Here is a 20422-nt window from a genome sequence, read left to right on the forward strand (position 1 = left end):
TCACACAGTTGAAGAAGAATTGATTCCCCAAGGTCAGTGCCTTTTTTTCTCACTGTGCCCATGCAGTTGGCAAACAGGGAATCTGAAAGTGCCATTGCAACATGGTAACTTTCCATCATGTGGACGCAAAACATAAAGGGCAGGTTGGTCGAACTGTGGCCTGAGGTGAACTGGCCATCTGACATACCAGGCACTTTCCTGGTGGGCCAATGTGCCTTTGGGGCCATGTTTTGTCAGACCAGTCCATAGAACAGGTACTGTAGATCGGCCCATTGGTTTATTTTCTTAATTGACACTGGGCTGGCCCGTTCACATCCTCAAACCCCTCCCCCTTTGGGCTCAGTGCTGTCATTTAACAGTGCATCTGAAAAAAAAAAAAAGTTGGCTGCTCAGTCTAAACTCAGTCAGCGGCTCTTCTGGTAGCAGCACAGCTGCTCCAGCTCCCCGCTCACCAGGTAATTTTGTCATAAGCCTGTTGTAATGTCGACAAAAAACTTGTAAATGCACAATAGTCCTTGTAATATATCAGTCTGTCAAAATAAATCCAGGTCTGTGTGCGTGTGTGCGATCTGATGGTCTGATGGTCAGGGGTGAGTGACACAGGCTAGAGCAGGAAGTAGAGGACAAATGGCAGAGCGTACGGGTTCAGGTGGGGAAAAAAACTACTGGATTTTTCCAAAGAAAGAATGAAGGAAGGGTAAGAAGTAAGTCTATGTAGTAACTTTTCAGTAATGGTTGAAATTGCCTGCGGCATGACTTTTCCACCATAAATTGATGGCACAAGTTGGTGCATTAAGGTTCACCACAAGGCAGGAAGTGAAGTGCTTGATGCTCAAAATCTCTTAGAAGGACGCCCCCCAGACCCCCTGCTCGATATGTGTTCCCACATGTTTAAAAAAAAAACACCCTTGTTGTATAGCTTGAGTTGAGTGTCAGCCAAATTTCAGATATTTCAACCCTAGTGTGAAACTACCCATTAGTTACTAAGAACTTAGGAAGTACTTGTGGTAAAAACTCAGTAAAGGATTTATGAATAGCTGCCGGGACTCGTGCTACTCAGTCCCGATATTTCCCCTGAGCTTATTTCTCTTTAGTCTGCACTGGGCCATTTACTGTTCCCTGGCCTTTTGTTCACAAGACTGAACAAAATTTTATTCCATAAAGTTTAATTGAGGAGTGAAAAAGCTTTACAAACTAATGGACAAGATAACAGCTTGCTAACTAACAGACGGTTAGAAACATTTTACCAGGATGCCTCACCAAATCAATTCTCACCCTTTGCTCATGTCTTCAGTGTCTCTCAACATATCAGTGACCTGTCAGGTGTGACGCAGGCCATTCTGTCATTATATAACCAGCCACACAGTCAGAGCTTCCTAAAGTCAGCGTTAGCAGAAGGGACACTTCAAAGAGCTGGATAAGCTGAGCGTAACCTCTATAACTTTGGTCTAATGTTCCACTTCATGCCCCCCCGCTCCCCCTTTGAAAAGTGATTACAGGGACCATACAAATCCTTTTCCCTGACCAAACACAAACACCAACACACACTGAGATAAACAACGTCTCCCTCCACTAGGTTGAAGCTCACAGGAACATAGATGAACTAGAATGTCCATAAAGACATCAGATTTATTGCAGATTTTCTGCTTGATCTGCGTTTAATGTAGAAGACTGTAAAGTATCACTGAGGCCAATTTCCAGAAGCAAATTACTCGCTTGGGCTGAGTCCTTTATGTGTTTGCTGAGTGCTGAATTTAAAGACCATTAACATTCTGTTGGCCCAGGACTTTGAGAGATCCCCGAGAGTTCCCCTCCGTGTGGAAACTGTTGACAGTTCAGTGGGCTGTCTTAGTGCTGCCTGGGCTTAAAATGAATGAAGTCAATTTGCCGTAGCTGTGTGCACTTCACTACTTTGCACATTTTCCAACGGGCTGGGACGATATGCTAATTTTGCGATTCTAGACGATACTTGGGGGCTGATTCCATATTTATTGCAATTTTTAGGTGTTGTGATTCGATACTATGATTTATTTTGATTTTTGTTTATTTTTTTAAAACTGCACCATGGAAAAAGTTGAATCCTACCTATTTTGAGACATAAGGCATAGATCCAAACACAATGCAAACTGTGTCAGTCAGGTTTTCTGATTATTGTTTTTATGGTCATAATTTTAACTGTTTTATTTCTGTGAGGTACTTTGTCACCTTGCTCTGTGAAAGGCACTATATTGAATAAACTTCACTTGCTGACTAAAATGTGCATGTACAATAGAATGAATTAAAAATATATATTCTTTTTGAAGTACACTTAAAGTTTTAGCTGTCTCTGCTCATCAAGCTAGTTGCAGTGTTTCCAACACAATGATTTATTATGAATCCACTACATATTGATTTATTTATTTTTTACAATTCAAAATGGGTAAAATATTATTTTATTGTAGAGCTATGTGCAGCACATTGTTTCACTCAGCCCCTCCTCGTCCTGCTCTCACTCGCTCTGTTTATGAGACCACAAATGAGACAAGAATTAGCTCCAGCGACAGACTTTCAGTAGAAGCTGTAGCAACTCTAATCCAGCCATCTGAAACTCCAGTGTTAGGGGTCAAAGCTGGCTGGGTCTAATATGTGTAACTGCAGCAACAGAAAGATTGCTGATCCATCAGGGAGTTTAGGCAGGCAGAATCTGAGTTGCTATTTAAGGCGCTGAAGGTCTGTATCCTTAGACTGTCAGCCATTTTGCTTTCTCACTTTGGCTTTGTGTTCTTACAATATGACCTTATATGAGATCAATTAAGCCATTAACAAATTGATTCAAAAACTGAAAATGCAGTACTGAAGTAAATCAATTTTCCTTCCCGGCTTCCCATGATTATTAGTCACTAAATCATGTTGGTGTGATTCATATGCCTGTCTGGACTGGAAACAACTTGGTGATCCTCACAGCTATCTGTGACGGAAATTAACCTGTGATTTACAAAAGCATATGCAAGGGAGAAGTGTTTTCAAAGTTTGTATGCAGGAATAGTAGTAGATTAAATAGACAGAAGACAGACCTGCACTTGCACATAAGGCCTATTTAGTGTTCCAACCACTCAGAGCACTTCTAACACTACATGTCACATTCACCCATTCACACACCCATTCACACACTGCTGGCTGAGACTACCTCACAAGGTCCCACCTGCTACTCAGCTTCAACACACTCACACATCAATGGAACTGCCTTTGGGAATAATTTGGGGTTCATTATCTTGCCAAAGGATACTTCAGCATGTGGATTGAAGGAGCCAGAGATCGAACCATCAATCCTTTGATAAGTGGATGCCTCGGTCTACCTCCTGAGCCACAGCCAGATTAACACTAAAGGGCCTTTAATTTTAATTTAGCAGCTAGTTAAGGTCCATATTCATGAATGCAAATTTATCAATGAACAGCCAGGACACTGAATTTTGGAAAATATGTGAATACATAGCCACAGAGAAAATCCCTCAGCTCTCATCATTTGTAAAATATGTAGCAGCCTTCCTACTCCAGCCTTCATTAGGGTCATATTTTAATGGCTCATGTTTTGCACTGATATGATGACATTAGTACGGATAGATAGAATTTGAGGACCTCTGCAGTGGCTGAAACATTAGTTGAATGCACAGAAATAAAACAAGAACCATGGACGTGTTTTTTCTGATGCTGGAATGAATAGATAAATAAAATAAAACTTTAGAGCTTGCTGTGGGCAGAGATTAAAGAGGAGGAAAATAACTGAAAACCTAAAAGTAAGGAAGGGGTGCATGTTTGAACTGTTTTTTAAGATTTTATTTTTTGGATTAAATAATTTTTGCATGTTACAAAAGCACAATTTATCAGGTCTATATGTGAATCACTGGTGATGTCAGATTTTCTGGCCCAGTGTTGTCCATTGTTCCCAAACTTGGAAAACATCTGCTGAATGTTACCCGCCCACTGCCATCAACCCAGTGAAATCCACTCTGGAAAGACAAGTCAAGTGGAAATAGGGATCAATTACCATTTTTCTGTCACTCAGTATTTGTTTCATCCAACCATCCATCAGTTCTCCACATGTTCTGCTGCCTTCTAAACAAATAGAGGTGTTCAGCAGTCCCTGTACCTCTCTTGCCCCTGAGCCAAAATCGTACTCCATACACACTTTCCCTGACCATCAAACACAGCACTCTGTCATTTTTCTTGTTGCTGTGTATTGACACCAGAGCTGCCTTCACTTGACTTACAGTGTCGCTGAAACTGAAATAGTAGCAAAAATTACATGCATTACATCGTGGGTGATCTTCATGCATCGCCTGTCATCCAGCTGGTGCTGTTTAGTCCCTCCACATTTTCTCACTGGATATTTGCTCCTACAAATTTCAGCAATCTGTTGTTCCATGCCATCTTTAATACAGATGCAGGTTTGATTTCCTTTTCTCTGTGTACGACATTTGTGGCTGGGTGAGTCTCACCTGTGCCAGTATCTGGCATGTACATCAGCACCAGCAGAAGAAAGGAGGGGGCGTGGCTCAGGGCTCACTAACTCCCACAGCACACTACAACTGCATCGTACTCTGGAGAGGTTACAGAGTTCATCTCTGTTAGAAACAGCATTCACTGCCAATAAATTGTAGCCGACATAGAGTCAGATCCTGCAATTTATTTCCATTTTCTACCTCAAAGATCTCACATACAACTCCTTTTCTGTTTCTTTAAAACATCGCAGAAACAAAAGGGTATGGGAAGCTTGCCTAGGGTGCAGAATATGCAAGGATCATTCTGGTTTAGAACAATTTGGGTCTTTTTTTGTAACTTGAGCAAACAGTGTGAACAGCTGTGTTAACATTTTACTCACCAAGACAATGGCTGGGATCTGTGCTGAAAGCGAGTTAGATGGAGCAAGAAACATGAGCTGTAAGACAAGTTTTTACAAAAGTAAAGGCAAACATCTCATATGTCAGATGGGAATGTATGCACAAAAAATAGTCAGACCTGATGAACCTAGGGGCCAACACAGCACAGGCTTGAAAAGTTACAATAAGTCTTACATCTGTGGTTTTTCAGTTCAGCAGCAGAAAAAGCAGCTTGGCATGAAGCCAAGAGATCTAAGCATTAAAGAGAAAGAGAGTTAACAAAGGATGTCCAAACCACTTACAGATTTGGGTTAAAGGCGCGATGACAAGGAGAGTCTTAGCACGATCATTAATGTTACACCTCCTTTAACGAATGTTTCTTTACTCAACTTTGGACATATCTTGTATGTCGTACAAGCGTAATTAAAAAAAAAACATCATTATTGATGCTATTAAAAGACACCAAATATGAGAGTATTATACAGACGGTGTGTTCCAGCTCTGCACTGATTGCAGTGTCGATAAACTCCCTATCATGCAGATCATTAACACCTGGAGGATATTGAATGAATAGCATGAAAATGTTCCAAGTGCATTATTACTATACTTTAGAATAAAATTAGGTACTTTTACTTTACTTGAGCAACCTATCTCCATTCCCTGCCACTTAATACTGTACCTCCACATTTCAGGTGAAAACACACCCAGTCACCAGATTAAAATGTCGGCATGTTACATGTCTGCAAACCACAGGTACGTTACATTTGTATTTTTATGAGGTAGTTTAGATTAAATGTGTATGGGCTGAGCTATTCATCAGGAGTAAGAGGGGACGGTGGATAGCATGACCCCTAAGTGAGAAAGCGGCGAAGCAGCAGCTGACCACTGTTCAAGACCAACAAAATCGGGTACTTTTAACAACAGGTCAGGGCATTTCCAGCCATGTTTGTATGGACAAAAGTGGGTATTTTTTAAATGAGAGGTCAGGACATTTCCAGTCATATTTGTAGAGACAAAAGTGAACCTTTTTTAATGGGAAATAGGGACTTTTTCAGTTATGTTTGTAAGGACAAAGGCAGATATTTTTTGGATGGGAGGTCAGGACTTTTCTAGCCATGTTTGTAGGGACAAAAGTGGGCATTTTTTAACTGCAAGTTTGGACTTTTCCAGCCATTTTTTAGGGACAAAAACAAATATTTTTTTAACTGGATGTTGGGACTTTTCCAGTAGAGTTTGTAGCAACAAAAATGGGCATTTTTAATGAGAATTTAGAACATTTCCAGCCACCTTTGTAGAAACCAAACCAGGTATTTTGGGCTAAAAGATGTTGTTTTCCTAACCCTAAAACTGACCACATGTTCCAGAGCTGTCACAACTGATATTAAAAGCTGATGGGTAAGGAAACGTTCAGTTTCAATATATAAGCCTCATATGAAACGTACAAATGTAACATATCTGTGGTTTGCAGAAACATACGCCATTTATTCTGGCAATTGGGTTGCAAAAACGTACCTTGTACTTCTCTAAATTTAGCTTTTACATGCAATATATAATCAGACTAAACTCCCCAAGAGTAAATGGCACAGCTAAAATTAGATCCACCTTGACCAACATCAAAAACACATACATGGATCAGTAAGAGTAGACTAGTAATATAAAATATAGCTATTGTAACACTCACAGGCATATACTTTCTTGGTGCAGGACTCTGACCCCTACATGATACATGATACCACTTTAACTGCAGTGAAGGGTGTGAATACTTCCTCCACCACTGCTGCTGATGGATACATAAAAGTGCTGATAGGGGTGTTTGGTACAGGGCTACAAACTCTCTTACTCTGGCTCTCTCTCTCAGTTACAGATGGAGGGGGAGAGCAGCAGTAGCCTACAGGAGAGTGAAGCATGCAAAAAAAAAACCAGCACAATAACCCCACCACCACCACCAACAGTGTTTTCCTCTGAAGCACGTCAGAGGCAGTAGGCTATGAATCGAGGTGCACAGCGGGGTGAAGCAAACACTTCTTGGGGACACAGCTAGGGGACAGTGCGGGTCTCCTGACTCGGGACTGACACTCCCACACACACAGGCAACAAACACACATATATCCCGGGAAGCTTCAAGTCCACAGCACGCTGCAGGGAGACCATCAGGTACTGTATGCAGACTTTATCCACTTCTCTACTCGCTTCTTCATGCGCTCTCTCCTCTCTAATGTGCTTTGGAAACAATGTGAGCAGTAACAGGGGTCAACCCAGTGCTGAAGTCAAGAGGCACGTGTTTGTTTTTGAAGTGGAAGGAAAGCAGCGCCACAGAGACTTTATCTTTGCGCAGGCGACTGTTTGCGTGGGCCAGTGTATGCATATTTAATCGATGAGTGGGCAGCAGTAATTCAGAGTACTGGCTCACCAAGTGGGCAAAGAAAAGAAGAGGATGGGAGAGAGTGTAGCCGATCAAAGAAGAGGGCTTGTTGTTGGTGACAAGTTTTCATGTGATCAGCTGGTTTCTCGCTGTTGTGCTTTTGGAGGCCTGGAAGAATTTTTTAACAGCTGGATTTGCTTTGATGGCTGCTTTGTAATGTGAAATATGTGGTGGGAAAGTAGGCCATAACTACTGAACAATAGAAAACTGTGGAATCATTTATAGAAATCATTCAAGTTTCATTTTACATTCCATTTTTCCACATTTACTGATTTGTATTTTCTGAATTATTAAGCCAGGTTGTGCTGCCTGTCCTGCAGCCTCCCTCTCTCACTGTGCAGCCTGGAGGAGTCAGTGTGGCAGGCAGGGACAGTCCAGACGCTCATATACAAAGCCAGCACGTTTCACTCTGTCTGCAGCAGCCGAGCGGCGCTGAGCACCACCTCCAGCATCACCAGCAGCGGCAGCAGCAGCAGATCGGGGAGGGTTTTTTTGGAGCACAGTCGGTGGACCGACGACACATATGAACATCGGCAGGCTCGAGAGCAGTAGATGATAATGGCTCGCTGGCTGGTTGCCGGTGGCTCGAGGAGCAGTCGAGGCTGTTGAATGAGGTGTTGCGCTGTCCGAGGTACTGAACAGCCGCCGTCGCTGTCCCCCTCTCTGTTTTTTCCTTCCACCAGTCGAGACGATACGCATGAACTGACGTGAACGCCGAGCAGCACAACATCGGCGCACCGGTTAACACAGCAGCACCCCCGGCCAGAGTAAATGGGACCGCACGTCTTCCGAGCGTTAGAAAGATGGAGAGATTTTCCCTGCTCGTCCTCAGCTGTCTCTGCGTCTCTCGAGTCACAGCGGGTAAGTTTATGTTTATGTGCAAATCTGAGGGATGTTTCCATGCATTTTTTTTTTGGAGCTGCAGCTCACAGAGTGGTAAACGAACCGTGGAGGGATTGCAGAGGCATGTGTGAGAAACACTGCTGGCTTACATGGAGCTGGGTTGTGCAGGGGTTCAGATCAGAGCCGGGTTTATTGTGAGACGTTGCGTATTGTATTGTGTGGAAAAGGCTGACAGTGTTTGCAGGCTATTGGAAGCATTTCCGTGTTGTCATCTGAGGAAACAAACATGAGGGGCTGCAATTCATTCCCATCTGAGAGACCTACATAGAATCATAATCAGTTGTCATGTGGATTGATTAAGATTAGTGGGGCTGAATGGACCTGTTACAAACTATGTTTTTGTCTGTCTCTCAAAGCATTGCAGTGTGTGTGTGTGTGTGTGTGTGTGTGTGTGTGTGTGTGTGTGTGTGTGTTTGATGTAAGCCAAGCTGACCTTTGAATCAGGCAGGTACTATAAACTGCAAGCTGCAACTGCCAGCTCAATGTTGACCTGAGCTGTATATTAATAACTCTGTCTGTCAGTGTGAATATTAGAATACTGTATAGACATTTGTTGACTATTATCACTGGACATTTTTTTATACACAGAGTGTAAATGTGGCTGTAATGAACTGCCGCTGGCTACTGGAAACACATGATTGCATTACTGAGGAGCGACAGTGGCCCTCTATTCTCACACAGATCCATGGAAACACCACTGATGCGTGCTGTGCCTGTGTCTGTGTGTGTGAGTGCTGATGTCCAACATATACTGTCTATATGAGTGCATCTATAAAACATGCTTTTTACAGCACAAACTCTACACACACACACACACACACACACACTCCCACTTTGACCACTCACTGCGATGGAGTGCCACACTTCACTGCTGCCATCAAAATGCACCCCTGGTTTCACTCGGCATCCTCCCACTCCTCAATCTTCCCACTGACGATGGATCACCATGCTGCTCTTCTCCCTCACACACACACTCACACACTTTAGCCCCTTAGCATTTTTACTGGTAGGCTGTGGGATGTCTGTAAAGGACGCTAGCACTGGCATGTTGCTATATTTTGACTGTATGTGCTCCACTATATTAAGCAGCACTTGAAAAGAAAAATACAAAGTAGTCTTAATAAGTGGTTCACAGCACACTCTGATGTAACTGTAGGCTTTGCTCTGTTATATACATGTGTGTTTATTAATGTTACTCCTGTTATGAAATCTCCATAATTGATGGACACAGTTAATGAATGCTTGACAATCATATTTCATGATATAAGATTACACACATTAACAAATCCCTACAGTGCATAATTAGGCATTCAATCATTACATAATTACAACTATGGTGTATTATGTTTTCAACCAATGAACACCAGTTGTTCATTGCTTTATTAGTGGAGTTACCATTGGAGACAGATACATCAATAAACACTTAAATGCAAAGACTACCTAAATTAAGATTTCCAAATGTTATTTCCAAGGGAACTTCAATCGTTTTTTGTGAACGTGGGCTACTCTCTCTCAAAGACAGAAACCAGAGCAGTGAGTCTCAAACTTGTGATGTCATAGGGTATAAAGTCTGGAGCTGCTCCATAAACAGTGAATGGAGGACTGATTTTGTGAATGCACAGAATGTTTTTTACACCCAAATGAGCTTCTCTACCAAATTACAATGTTTATTAACAATAAGGTAGAAAGGTAGAAAATCCTTGTATCCTAAAATGGTCAAGTTTAGGTACCTAAAAACGTCCCACCAAAAAAAAAAATCAATATCAGTTTAAGCGTGCGCTGTATTGAGAATATTTCCACAGCATTACCTTGCCATCAGACAACCTTTTCCAACAGGGAGCTGAAGCCATTACATCAAAGCCACCAGACTCCACTGACACAGAGTCACAGAGTCACTGGTCTACCACAGCCTCAGTCAGTTAGGTTGTGGGGTAAAGTATTCAAATATACTGTACACTACACTGATATTGATTTTTTTTTTCTTTAGGTGGCTAAAATGCACTTTCCGTTGGCCCCATCCATAGCAGTACATTGTTCAGCTTCAAAGATGATAGCAAAGCAACAAAGTGCATAAAAAAGCACAGTAGAAACATCAGACTGGTCGGACCAAAGTGTTTAACTATGTATCTTTAAACATTTCAGTAATGGCTGAAAATGACAACAGAAATAACAAGTTTGCAGATTTTACATACCACACTTGAAATCATTTGCCAGTTGTGTACCTGGAAGTGATTGTTATTGTTAGCGCGTCATGGCGATTCAATCGATACTCAGAACATTCCCCTGGGTGCTCTCAGTGTCATCTATAACATATTTCACCATCCATCTTCCACCATTCAATGTCTGTGAAGCAGCTCCAGGCTTTATACTTGATGACATCACAAATTTGAGTTTTAGCCCTCTAGTTGAGAGAGTAGTGAGAGAGTTCTTCATGTTTACTGATATTTTGGGGCAGTTTTTGACCATAGGAATAACATGTATGAATTTTGTTTTAGTTAGCTTACAGCTACATTATTAGCCAGTAATGAAGTGTTTATATGCTGCTTATAAATAGGTGTTAAAATAAAGTATAAGTAATATTAGTTAATGGCAGAAAAAAGGTTATATTGTGTAATCCAGTGGTTTAAAGTGATTCACTCTTAATCACCGATTTGCACAATATTAATAGAGTGATAGTTGCATGTATAGTAAAAATGCAAAAAATAATAATAATAAAACAACAAACGGTACATGATTTGTCACCACAGTCAACAACAACTCTGTCACCTAGTGTATCCAGAAAAAAAGTGTATCAGAATACAAGAAGGGGGATATACCAGGTCATCATGTGGTCACTGGTTCAGTGACGTGTGTAAATGCTGACAAACAGCCATTTAGTAGTTGCTCTAGAGCTCTAGCTCATATCAATAGATCCTCATCTGCAACTTTAAACCTCAACTTTTAGGCAAACCTGCAAGTTTCTAGATAAAAAAGGGCCTGATTGGAGCAACCAGCTGTACAATGACAATTGTACACCTATTCTAGCTTGGCTATCTAGGGGTTTATGTGGTGTCTTTGTCCATCTGGACTCTGATGAGGACACAATAGTAATGAAAGCCTGCTTGCATTATTGAAGACTGCAAATCAATGAATGTGCTTGAGTCCAGTTTTTCAGATGGATGCAAAGTCCTTAAAGTGCGCAGGAGTGGCTTCCCCGTGACTTTGGGGTCAAGGCGCCAGGGCCCTCAGCTTCTCTGGTTTGCTGGAACTTTGTTGCATTTTTCTCCATTGTTTGCTTTCATCTCTCGACTGCAGAGGCAATCTTAGACTGTGGGGGGCCCCAGGCAAGGAGGCCTATTGAGGCTCCCTACTTTTTACTTTGACACCAGATCCTCTGCCTTGTGGTTTTGTCGTCCATTCTACTTACTCTCATCACGTGATTAATGCAGTCTGATTGCTGCTCAGTTTATAATTGTGGCGACTATTGTCTGACAAAGTCATGATTTTAAAACGCAAAACGATGGTGGGGGTGGTGGGCAAGTAATGTAATCAATGTATGCCTGAACATCATACAATACCAGTAAACCGCTGACTATTGTGGCAAACCTAGTTTATTGCTGTCATTACAAAATGTGCCAGTATCATGGCATCCCTTTGCCCTTTTACTAATTTTTTTTTGGGGGGGTTAGGGCATTTGCCAGGTTTGCCTCTCCTGACAGTGCACCCCTGTTTGGTTGTATCCAGTAAAGACATTAAATGCCCCAAAAACGTATCGTACCATTCTATGACAAATAAGTAAACTTTATCTGTGGATGAAGGTCATGTGAAATGATCAAAAGCTCCAGAACAGCTACTAAATGAACCCTGAGGTGAGATTGTTGTGACAGCTGCTGTTTTCAGGGTCAAAAATAGGTGTGCTGAAATGTTTATGTGGCCAATTCAGAAACCTGCAGACTAGGGATGTAACGATATGGAAAATTTGATATCTCGATTATAGTGACCAAATTATCACGGTAAATGATAATATTGCGATATTTTTTAAGCGCTGTAAAATGTCCAAAAAATAGATACATTGAAATAACTTCACCAAATCTTGTAACTTCCTTATCATACTAAAATGTTAACAGCCTAAATCTTATATTAAAATTTCACATTAAAGGGGCAAGGGATTGGCACAGCAACAGAAAATTTTATTCTAAATGAACAAAATATGTAAACACATTACAGGAGCAAAACTTATTTGTCTGGTGCATTTTAACAGTCAGCAAAATATGTAAACAATTTATATATTAATTATTCATTTATTAGCACGAGAGGAAAAATATATATAAAACAAAACAATGCAAGAGTAGAACAAAAAGCATACAATATATAGAATAGATATCACAAATGTGCAGGAGAAACCAAAAAAACCCTAATGGCAATGGTCATCATTACACAGAATAATTCACACATTAGAAGTGTGCATGTGAGTGAGAGCCTGTATGAGAAAAGGAGCGCATGTTCTCGGTCAAAGGTTAACACAGCAGCGTTTTATGTTGTTTCCTTGAGCTTATGTCGAGAAAGCATAACTGGCCGTCTATATCGATTCTAGCTCGCCATACAATAACCATAATCACAGTGATTCAATCATAGTTGACCTCAGTTAGCGTTACGTTACGTTGGTTTATATTCTGTTGGCTCCACTCAGTGTTTTCAGCTCCGTTTCGTTTTGAAACACTTAGCAACATAGATGCTAATACGGCTATTAGCTACTCAGCTAGTATTAGCTCCTAAGTGTCTTAAACGAAAGCGGAAAACCTAGTCGCCGTTTAGGAGGACAGATACGGCTCAAATGTCCCGTATACGTCGAGAGTTACACATTATGACAATCTCAGTAAAACCAAAGTCCCTCACACAATAACTGACGTTTGCATGGCATAACTTGCATTGGCTGTAAAGCTGTGGATGATGGTCACAGAGATGAGCCAGTAGATTTGTAGTGTCGCTACCCTTCGCAGCAACTTTCTTTCTGCATGTTCTGCACACAGGATAGTTGTCCTCCACCAGCTGTCCTTCAGCATTCTTCAGAAACCCAAAGTACACACAGACATCAGACTTTGTGCATTTAGTTGGGGGGGAAATGTCCTGAGTGCCGCTATCACCACCTTCCACCATGTTTTCATTCTTTGTGTTTACACATGCTACGCATTCACGCAGCGCCTGCATCGCGAGACTTGAATGAGGCTGTTATTACATATCCTGATAATCCGCGATAATGCAATTAATTTAAACATAAACGGTAACTCTTACCGTGTAAAAATTAACCGAGATTTACCGTAATATCGGTAATCGTTACATCCCTACTGCAGACTGACATGTAACTGCATTACTCTTGATTCACAATTCAAGTCGATTCAAGTTTTTGTCTCTCAGTTTATTTTAGGACTCAGTCAGACACCTGCACCAGAGAAAGCAGGCCAAATCGATGTCGAGGCGGAGAGGTGGACTAGCAGGAGTGAGTGGGTGCGCGCCTCAGCACCATAAAATGTACACTACGGTGACGTCTTTACTGTGTTTGTGTTTATAGTGACTCATAAACACTCAGTTGATCCTGGGAAAGGAAAGGTAATGTTTCCATTTAAAATGTAAATCGACTCTCCAACACATTTGTCTAAATGAGGCAATAAATCCTCACAGGCAATTTGTCCCGGTCCCTAACAGTTCTGCATTTGGAGAAAGAAAAAACAAAGAAAATCAATGAATCAATCAACAAATTGAACAGTGATGCAGTCGGTGGAAAGGCTCCAGGCTGTTCTCTTTGTTTTGAGAGGTGCTTATAATGATGATTGAAGAAATCTGAGTCTTTCAAAGGCTCAGAGGTTATCTTTTATGCTGTAAACAAAAAATCTGGGAACATTTTGGCAATTACCTGCCAGGTGATAAATTCTCTGTGAGTGCCAGTGTATTACGTGTCAAGTGCTAAGCCATGTAGCATCCATAGAGAGGAGCTGCAGGCCTCAGCTGTGAGAGCCAAAGTTTGTAAAAACTACCAATCTTCTCCTCCTTCACATCAAATTAACATCAAACAAGAAACAAAGTGTGAATATTTCTGAGCTGGCATTCAGTCAGAGCGATGCAAACAAAAGAAGACCAAATCAAAATGAATGTGGTTTCATAAGATTCTCTGTGCTATTTGTCGCACACATACACACACACACACACACACACACACAGTTCCTCAAACACAGAAGGACTGTTTGGTAGACACAACGCATTGCATTATTCATTATTCAGCCCTTGGGTCTTTGATGTTATTGTTTCCAGACTTCAGTTTTGTCACATGTATGAAATGAGAGGACTGAACAATGTCCATCATCAGTGTCAGAGGATCAGCAGACAGTGTGCAGGGCTCGTGTTCATGGTCTGAAACTGAAACAATGATGTTATGAGCTTTACTGTGCACATTAGAAACAGCAGCAGTGTCTTTTGGTGGAGTTTTAATCCTCAGAATGCAACGCTGCTGCCCTGGTTTTATTTAAATGTGTGTCCTTTAGACCTGCTGGATATCTGGGGCAGTCTCCTGATCCGAGGGAATCATTACTGTTCCCTCTGAATAGGCACTTTAACAGAGCAGAGAAAGTACAGGAGCGTGTGTGTGTGTGTGTGTGTGTGTGTGTGTGTGTGTGTGTGTGTGTGTGTGTGTGTGTGTCCATGTAAGAGACGCGGGGGAAGCAGAATTGTGTGTGTGTGCATGTGATTATCTGTTCATTAGTTTCCCTGTAGTCAACTGTGTGCGCACAATTAGCTGTTTGTAATTATTAGCTCTTTGTAATCTTGTTTGCAGTTTTTTAAAAGCAGTGTACTGCACTTTCTACCAGGGGCTTGTCACCACACAGTCACTGCATTTTCTTCTTACAAATATGTTGCATCAGATTTGGGGGATTTGGGAGAGAAACACCTTATTATGTCACAATTGCATGCAACATTGCCAGAACTCCAGGATGTTTTGTGACTTTATTTTGCAGTGCTATTTCTACCATATTATTTCCAAGAAGACATAAATATACATTGGCAAGTCGCCACCACAGTAAACTTGAATTTCCAGGCTGCAGTGGACACACACAGTATGGAAGGCTTTACACCAGTCCATCTCGTCCACACTTTATTTTAATTAACAAAGCAGGCGATGACGGATCCTTATTACTTCTTTACTGTCATGCCAAAGTGCTGCTTCATTCATTCAAAGAAAAAAAAATGACAGATAGAAAGAAATCCAAACGTTCAAAATCTAATTTTCTGGGGATGTCTATAACAAAACTCATAATTTTTTTTTTTTTTTTTTTTTTAAACAGTCTAATTTGGCTCTTTTTCCAGACTTTTGAGACAAATTTAGCAAACTAAAACACATCAAATTTGAAGAGCCAGTTCAATGTTTGATTGTCTGTACACCAAAATATTTCAGTTTTTTTAAGCCATTTCATGGGAAAATGGCACTCCTAAATCATCACAGTTTGTAGAATACAAAAGAAAAATGTCCCCCCAAATCCAAGTAGCAACCTCTGAGGCTGAAAAATGTAGTCAGTGTGAAAGTGCCAAAATCTGCAGTTCCTCTAATGTCCACTTGAGGCTGGCTCCAAAACAGAGTCAATCCCCATAGACTACCGTGTTGCAATGTCCATGTTTACAGCCTGATACAAAAATGTTTCTGGTCTCTATAACTAGATAGCCCCTTTACATTTTATTAAGGTTTAAAAGTCCAGCATGTAGTGTTTAGGGCCAGCTATTGGCAGATATGGTACAAAATATTCATAACCATGTTTTCATTGGTGTATAATTAAGTGAAACTAAGAATTGTTGTGGTTTGGTTACCTTATAGTGAACCAATTATATCTATGGAGCAGGTCCTCCTCCACGGAGGCCGCCGTGTTTTTTTACAGAAGCCCACAACAGACAAACCAAACCGTGACTCTAGATAGGGCCATTTGTGTTTTCATGCACGAGAAGTTTCAGTTCTGCCACCAAATCCTACCCAGTAGAACTGGCAACACAACTGCAACTGCAACACACACAGCCGCTGGCGTGGCGCTGTGGCCATCAAGTGCCGCCCCCCAACACACATTGGCAGCGGCGTGCAGCCAATGTGTGTAAAACCTCAGGACTGTGTGGCTTAAAGCCCTGAAAGCAAACTTTTCCGAAACAGCCATAAAACATGGACAAACAAGATCATTCAACAAAAGTATAAAATTCGGCTCAGTAATATCTGTGAAGGTTCATTATTTTTTGCTTCTCACCCATTATTAGTTTATCACTTTAACATTGCATAAATTAGCCTAGCAACTAGCAGACTTCTTTTTCCACTCACAGGTTAACAAATATGTCACTGCATCTTCCTACAAACAGCACTGTTTAATTTCTGCCTGCATGTTTGTCATTCGAACATTGTTAAAACAGAGCAGCTGTTGTAATGAGAAGTGAGCAGAGTGAGATGCCTGACCAGGCAGGTGATGTTACGTTGTGTTTCCTGAGTATTTTATCTCATAACGGCATTTTTTACATACAGCCTGTGCTTTGTCTGTCAGCCTGTATATTCTCTTAAATCCAAAATATTTCCACTCTGCTGATTTATTCCTGATAAATAACTTTATCCTCATCATCTTTTTCATGGCTGCACACCTGCGGTGACACTCACGTTGATGAAATCGATCTATGTTTTCATGTTACATTAATGAAATTAGATCATTGATCATTGAATCAATACATTGATCAAGATCAATGGATTGTTACACTCCTTTTGGCCTCTAGATGAATGCATTTAAAATTTAGTGTTTGACAAGAAATCTTTCTTCAAACTTGAATAAAAGAGTCATATATAAATTGTGATGGTTTGTTTCCTGGTATTTTTGTTTTTCAAGCTGTATGCAGATCTGTGTGTAAATACAGAACAAGCTTTAGAATATAAAAATGAAGCAAGAGGTAATTTATAAGTTGACTTGACAGAGCTGGTGTATTTCTGGAACATGGAATTGGGGCTGGAAGACAAGAAAGAAAAAGCTGTGTTTAAGAAGTCTGTCCTCCCCATAGCGTTGTAGCTGTGGTTACCGTGTCACAGCTGCCCAGATAATCTTCCTTCATCTTACCCTCACCCTGTCACGTTTTAATTGCCACCTGACAAGCTAAATTAAAAGAAGTGAGAGTACATTTTTATGATGTCCCGTCAAAGTCCTCTTACATAAGTGTCGCTTAGTGTTTGTATTAACGTACTAGTGCTGCTGCTCTTTCCTCTGGCACCTCATCAGCCTTTTCTTTGTTTCAAAAAGCCTCTCTGAGTTCCTGTTTGAGAGCTCGCCAATGGCTTAGTGAGATGCAGATGAATAGAGAAATGGCCTTGTGGTTAAGAACGAGGGCTCATATGTTCTTAAGCTCTGAGATCTGGTAGCAATACTCAGATTAAGACCAAACAGCAGGAGCTGGAAACACAAAGAAAATAATTTAGATTTTAATCTTTTTCTCCTCAGAAATTGTTTTTAATGTAATTTTACTTTTTCTTAAGCTTTTCTATAACCATGTAACCATGGCTCTTTTCAGTCGAAAATGGAACGAAACAGGCAGTAGAGGACAGATTGGTGCGATCATCTGGACACCAGGCCTGTGGGAGAAAGAGATGGCAATGCCAAAAGACTGACGTGGCAGCGGCAGCTCGCTGACGCAGTCTGTCATCTGTCCAGTGTCACGTATGAATGTGTGCAGGTGGGAGGGGAGGACCCATGCCATGAATGTAAAGGTATTTGTGGGGTAATCTGCGTCACAGACTTATTTGTATGTGTACGTGTGTGTGTTCTGAGATTTTTCAAGAAGTCCATGAGGCCTCATTCATCAAAGCATTTGTAAAACAAGATCCAAATATTTTCTTACAGGAGTTGTCCATACAATCAAGAAAATTTGTATTCATCAAATAGGAGTTCTTTACACAGTGATCAATGATGAACTGCTTGTGCACATACAGGCTCATTTACATTCAGTCCAGAATGACATATGGTCAACATCATCACTGAAGTCCTAGCAGTGTTAATATAGAGTCACTTGTGGACAGAAGTAGCAACAGGGAAAGATAAAGAAACATCACAAACAGACAGGAAAAGATACTGCGGCGTGTCGAAAGCAGACATGCATGGCAGCTCCCCAGCATACACTGGAGCAAAGGATTTATCGACATAAGTGTCAGTTTATGTGTGTTCCTGCATTTGTACTTTGTATTTTACAGTGTGTTCTACAACACTCCCATTGCGTCCACATTTTATATACAGTTATACAATCAGTTATTATGCACAAATGTGGTTATATCCAGAGTGATGTGGTGTGTACAGCTGGTACAGATTTCCTTCTGGCAGAGGGTGGTTTGACTGAAATGCTGTTCTAGCTGTTAGTTACCTTAATATACTGTGCAACAGCAATTCCTCATGCTCTTAATGTGTCACAGCTGAAAAATCACTAGTCGTAAATGAAATTCACAAGAGACTTTTCCAAAGAAATATTAGTAGATACAGTATGGGGAGAGGTAAATTCATTCAGCATATGGAAAATGTACCTGTCATTGTTAGGGAAATTAAAATGAATGCTGCTAAATGTAATTTTTAATCCAGATCTATTATGCTTATATGCATAGTGGTCCTATATGTCAAATTATGAGAATCAAGGTAGCCTTCCAGCGTCAATTTTGGACACTCCATGACAGTGTGTCAATTTACGCTCATTACATGCTTTGTGTTTTCTCAAAATAAACTTCCATTTTCACTGGAAACTTACAGTTTCCATTTGCCTCTTTTCCAAATAAACTTGGATCATATGTTGAAAACTTTGTGTTTTTGTTTACTTCTTTTAGATAACAAAAGCATGTGGTTAGGTTTGGAAAAAAATATCATGATTCAGCCTAAAATTCGTATGTTTGTCACTAATGTAATGCAGCACAACCTGCACGACATACGTCACTAGCGTATTATGCTACAAAAACTAGCAAACTATGTTGTTCTTAAAATAACTTGATTGACTTTTTGTTTCACGAGACACGAACTGTGGTCCCCTGGGTGAAAGTCCAGAGTGTGTTTGACACCTCCGATCAGCCCTATGTTGACTTTCTCTCCCTTTATACAATGGCAGTTGCTCAGAGTGTCAAAAATGCCATCGTCGCCCAATGTGTCTCATACAGCCGCTAACAGGTGCCTCTGTGAGTCAGTATCTGCAGTATGTGTGTCTAATATGGGAATTGCTCTACCCATGATTACACCTGCGTGCCACTGGGGGTTTTTTGGTATGCAAGTCAGGATTGGTTCCAATGGGACGCCCCAGTAGCTCACCTGGAAAAGCATGCACCCCATGTGTTAAGGCTGAGTCCTTACCGCAGCAGCTTTGCTACATGTCGTTCCCTCTCTCTCTCCCCTCTCTCCTGTCACTCTTCACCTGTACTAAACAAAAAAAGGCCAATGTATGCACATTATAAAGCACAAGAAGGAATTGATACCATGAGTGCATGCATGGATTGGGGCCGCTCAATTTCTCCCTCTCCTTCTGTTCTCCTCAGCAGCCCAGCAGAGCATAAAAAATACTGTTTTTATTTGCCACCAGGCAGTAAAATCCTGTGGGGCGGTTGTGGTGGCCCAGATGGTGCATTTTACATCCGAGCAGTCTGCAGCACAGGTGGGCCCTCTAGGAGTTCACCTGTACCACCTTCACCAACACACAGACACTTCTGCTCATTTGTCTCCTCTTACAAAAGTCTCCTGTTCCAGGAGTTGTGTCCAACACAGATAAGACAGACTATGTTTTTGCGCAGATGTAAATGTGGCAGACGCCTACATATGTGTTTGTGCTCTTCACTGTCAGTTTCCAATGTTTAACCTTTGTGCCTGGAGCTGCAAGTCTGGTTTTGGGGGCGGGGGCTCAATCCAGTCGTCAGTCACACAGCATGTGTTTTTCTTAGGGGAATACTTGCTTGAGAGAGACACAGATGGATGGAGAGAAAGCAAATTAATCTATGCAAAAGGGGAAGAGTGCTAGTATTAAAGGCACAGGAGAGAAAGACAAATCCCAGAGAGAGACAGAGAGAAAACGCTAGTGGCAAAAGGAGAGCGTGAAACAAGGAGGAATCAGAGAGAGGGTGTTATTCACGTTCTCCCCCTCCACCTGCCTGTGACACCAATCCTCCCGGGCAGCTACTGTAGGCTTTACTTTACCAGCTGTGCCTGAGTCCACAGAGAGAGACAGACACAGTAAGTCTGGAGTGAAA

At 41.2% G+C, this 20422-nt stretch overlaps 1 protein-coding gene across 1 annotated transcript in view; it reads left to right on the forward strand.

Moving 5' to 3' along the window:
• The first annotated feature begins 7685 nt into the window (after positions 1-7685).
• Positions 7686-20422, forward strand: part of fndc5a (fibronectin type III domain containing 5a) — a 45543-nt gene continuing 32806 nt past the window's right edge. The window contains exon 1 of the mRNA XM_050062556.1: positions 7686-8139. Within this exon, the coding sequence (XP_049918513.1) occupies positions 8082-8139 (58 nt within the window). The 5' untranslated portion in view covers positions 7686-8081. The remainder of the gene's footprint in view (positions 8140-20422) is intronic.

This window comes from Epinephelus moara, chromosome 14 (assembly GCF_006386435.1).
Source record: "Epinephelus moara isolate mb chromosome 14, YSFRI_EMoa_1.0, whole genome shotgun sequence".
Classification (NCBI taxonomy): domain Eukaryota; kingdom Metazoa; phylum Chordata; class Actinopteri; order Perciformes; family Serranidae; genus Epinephelus; species Epinephelus moara.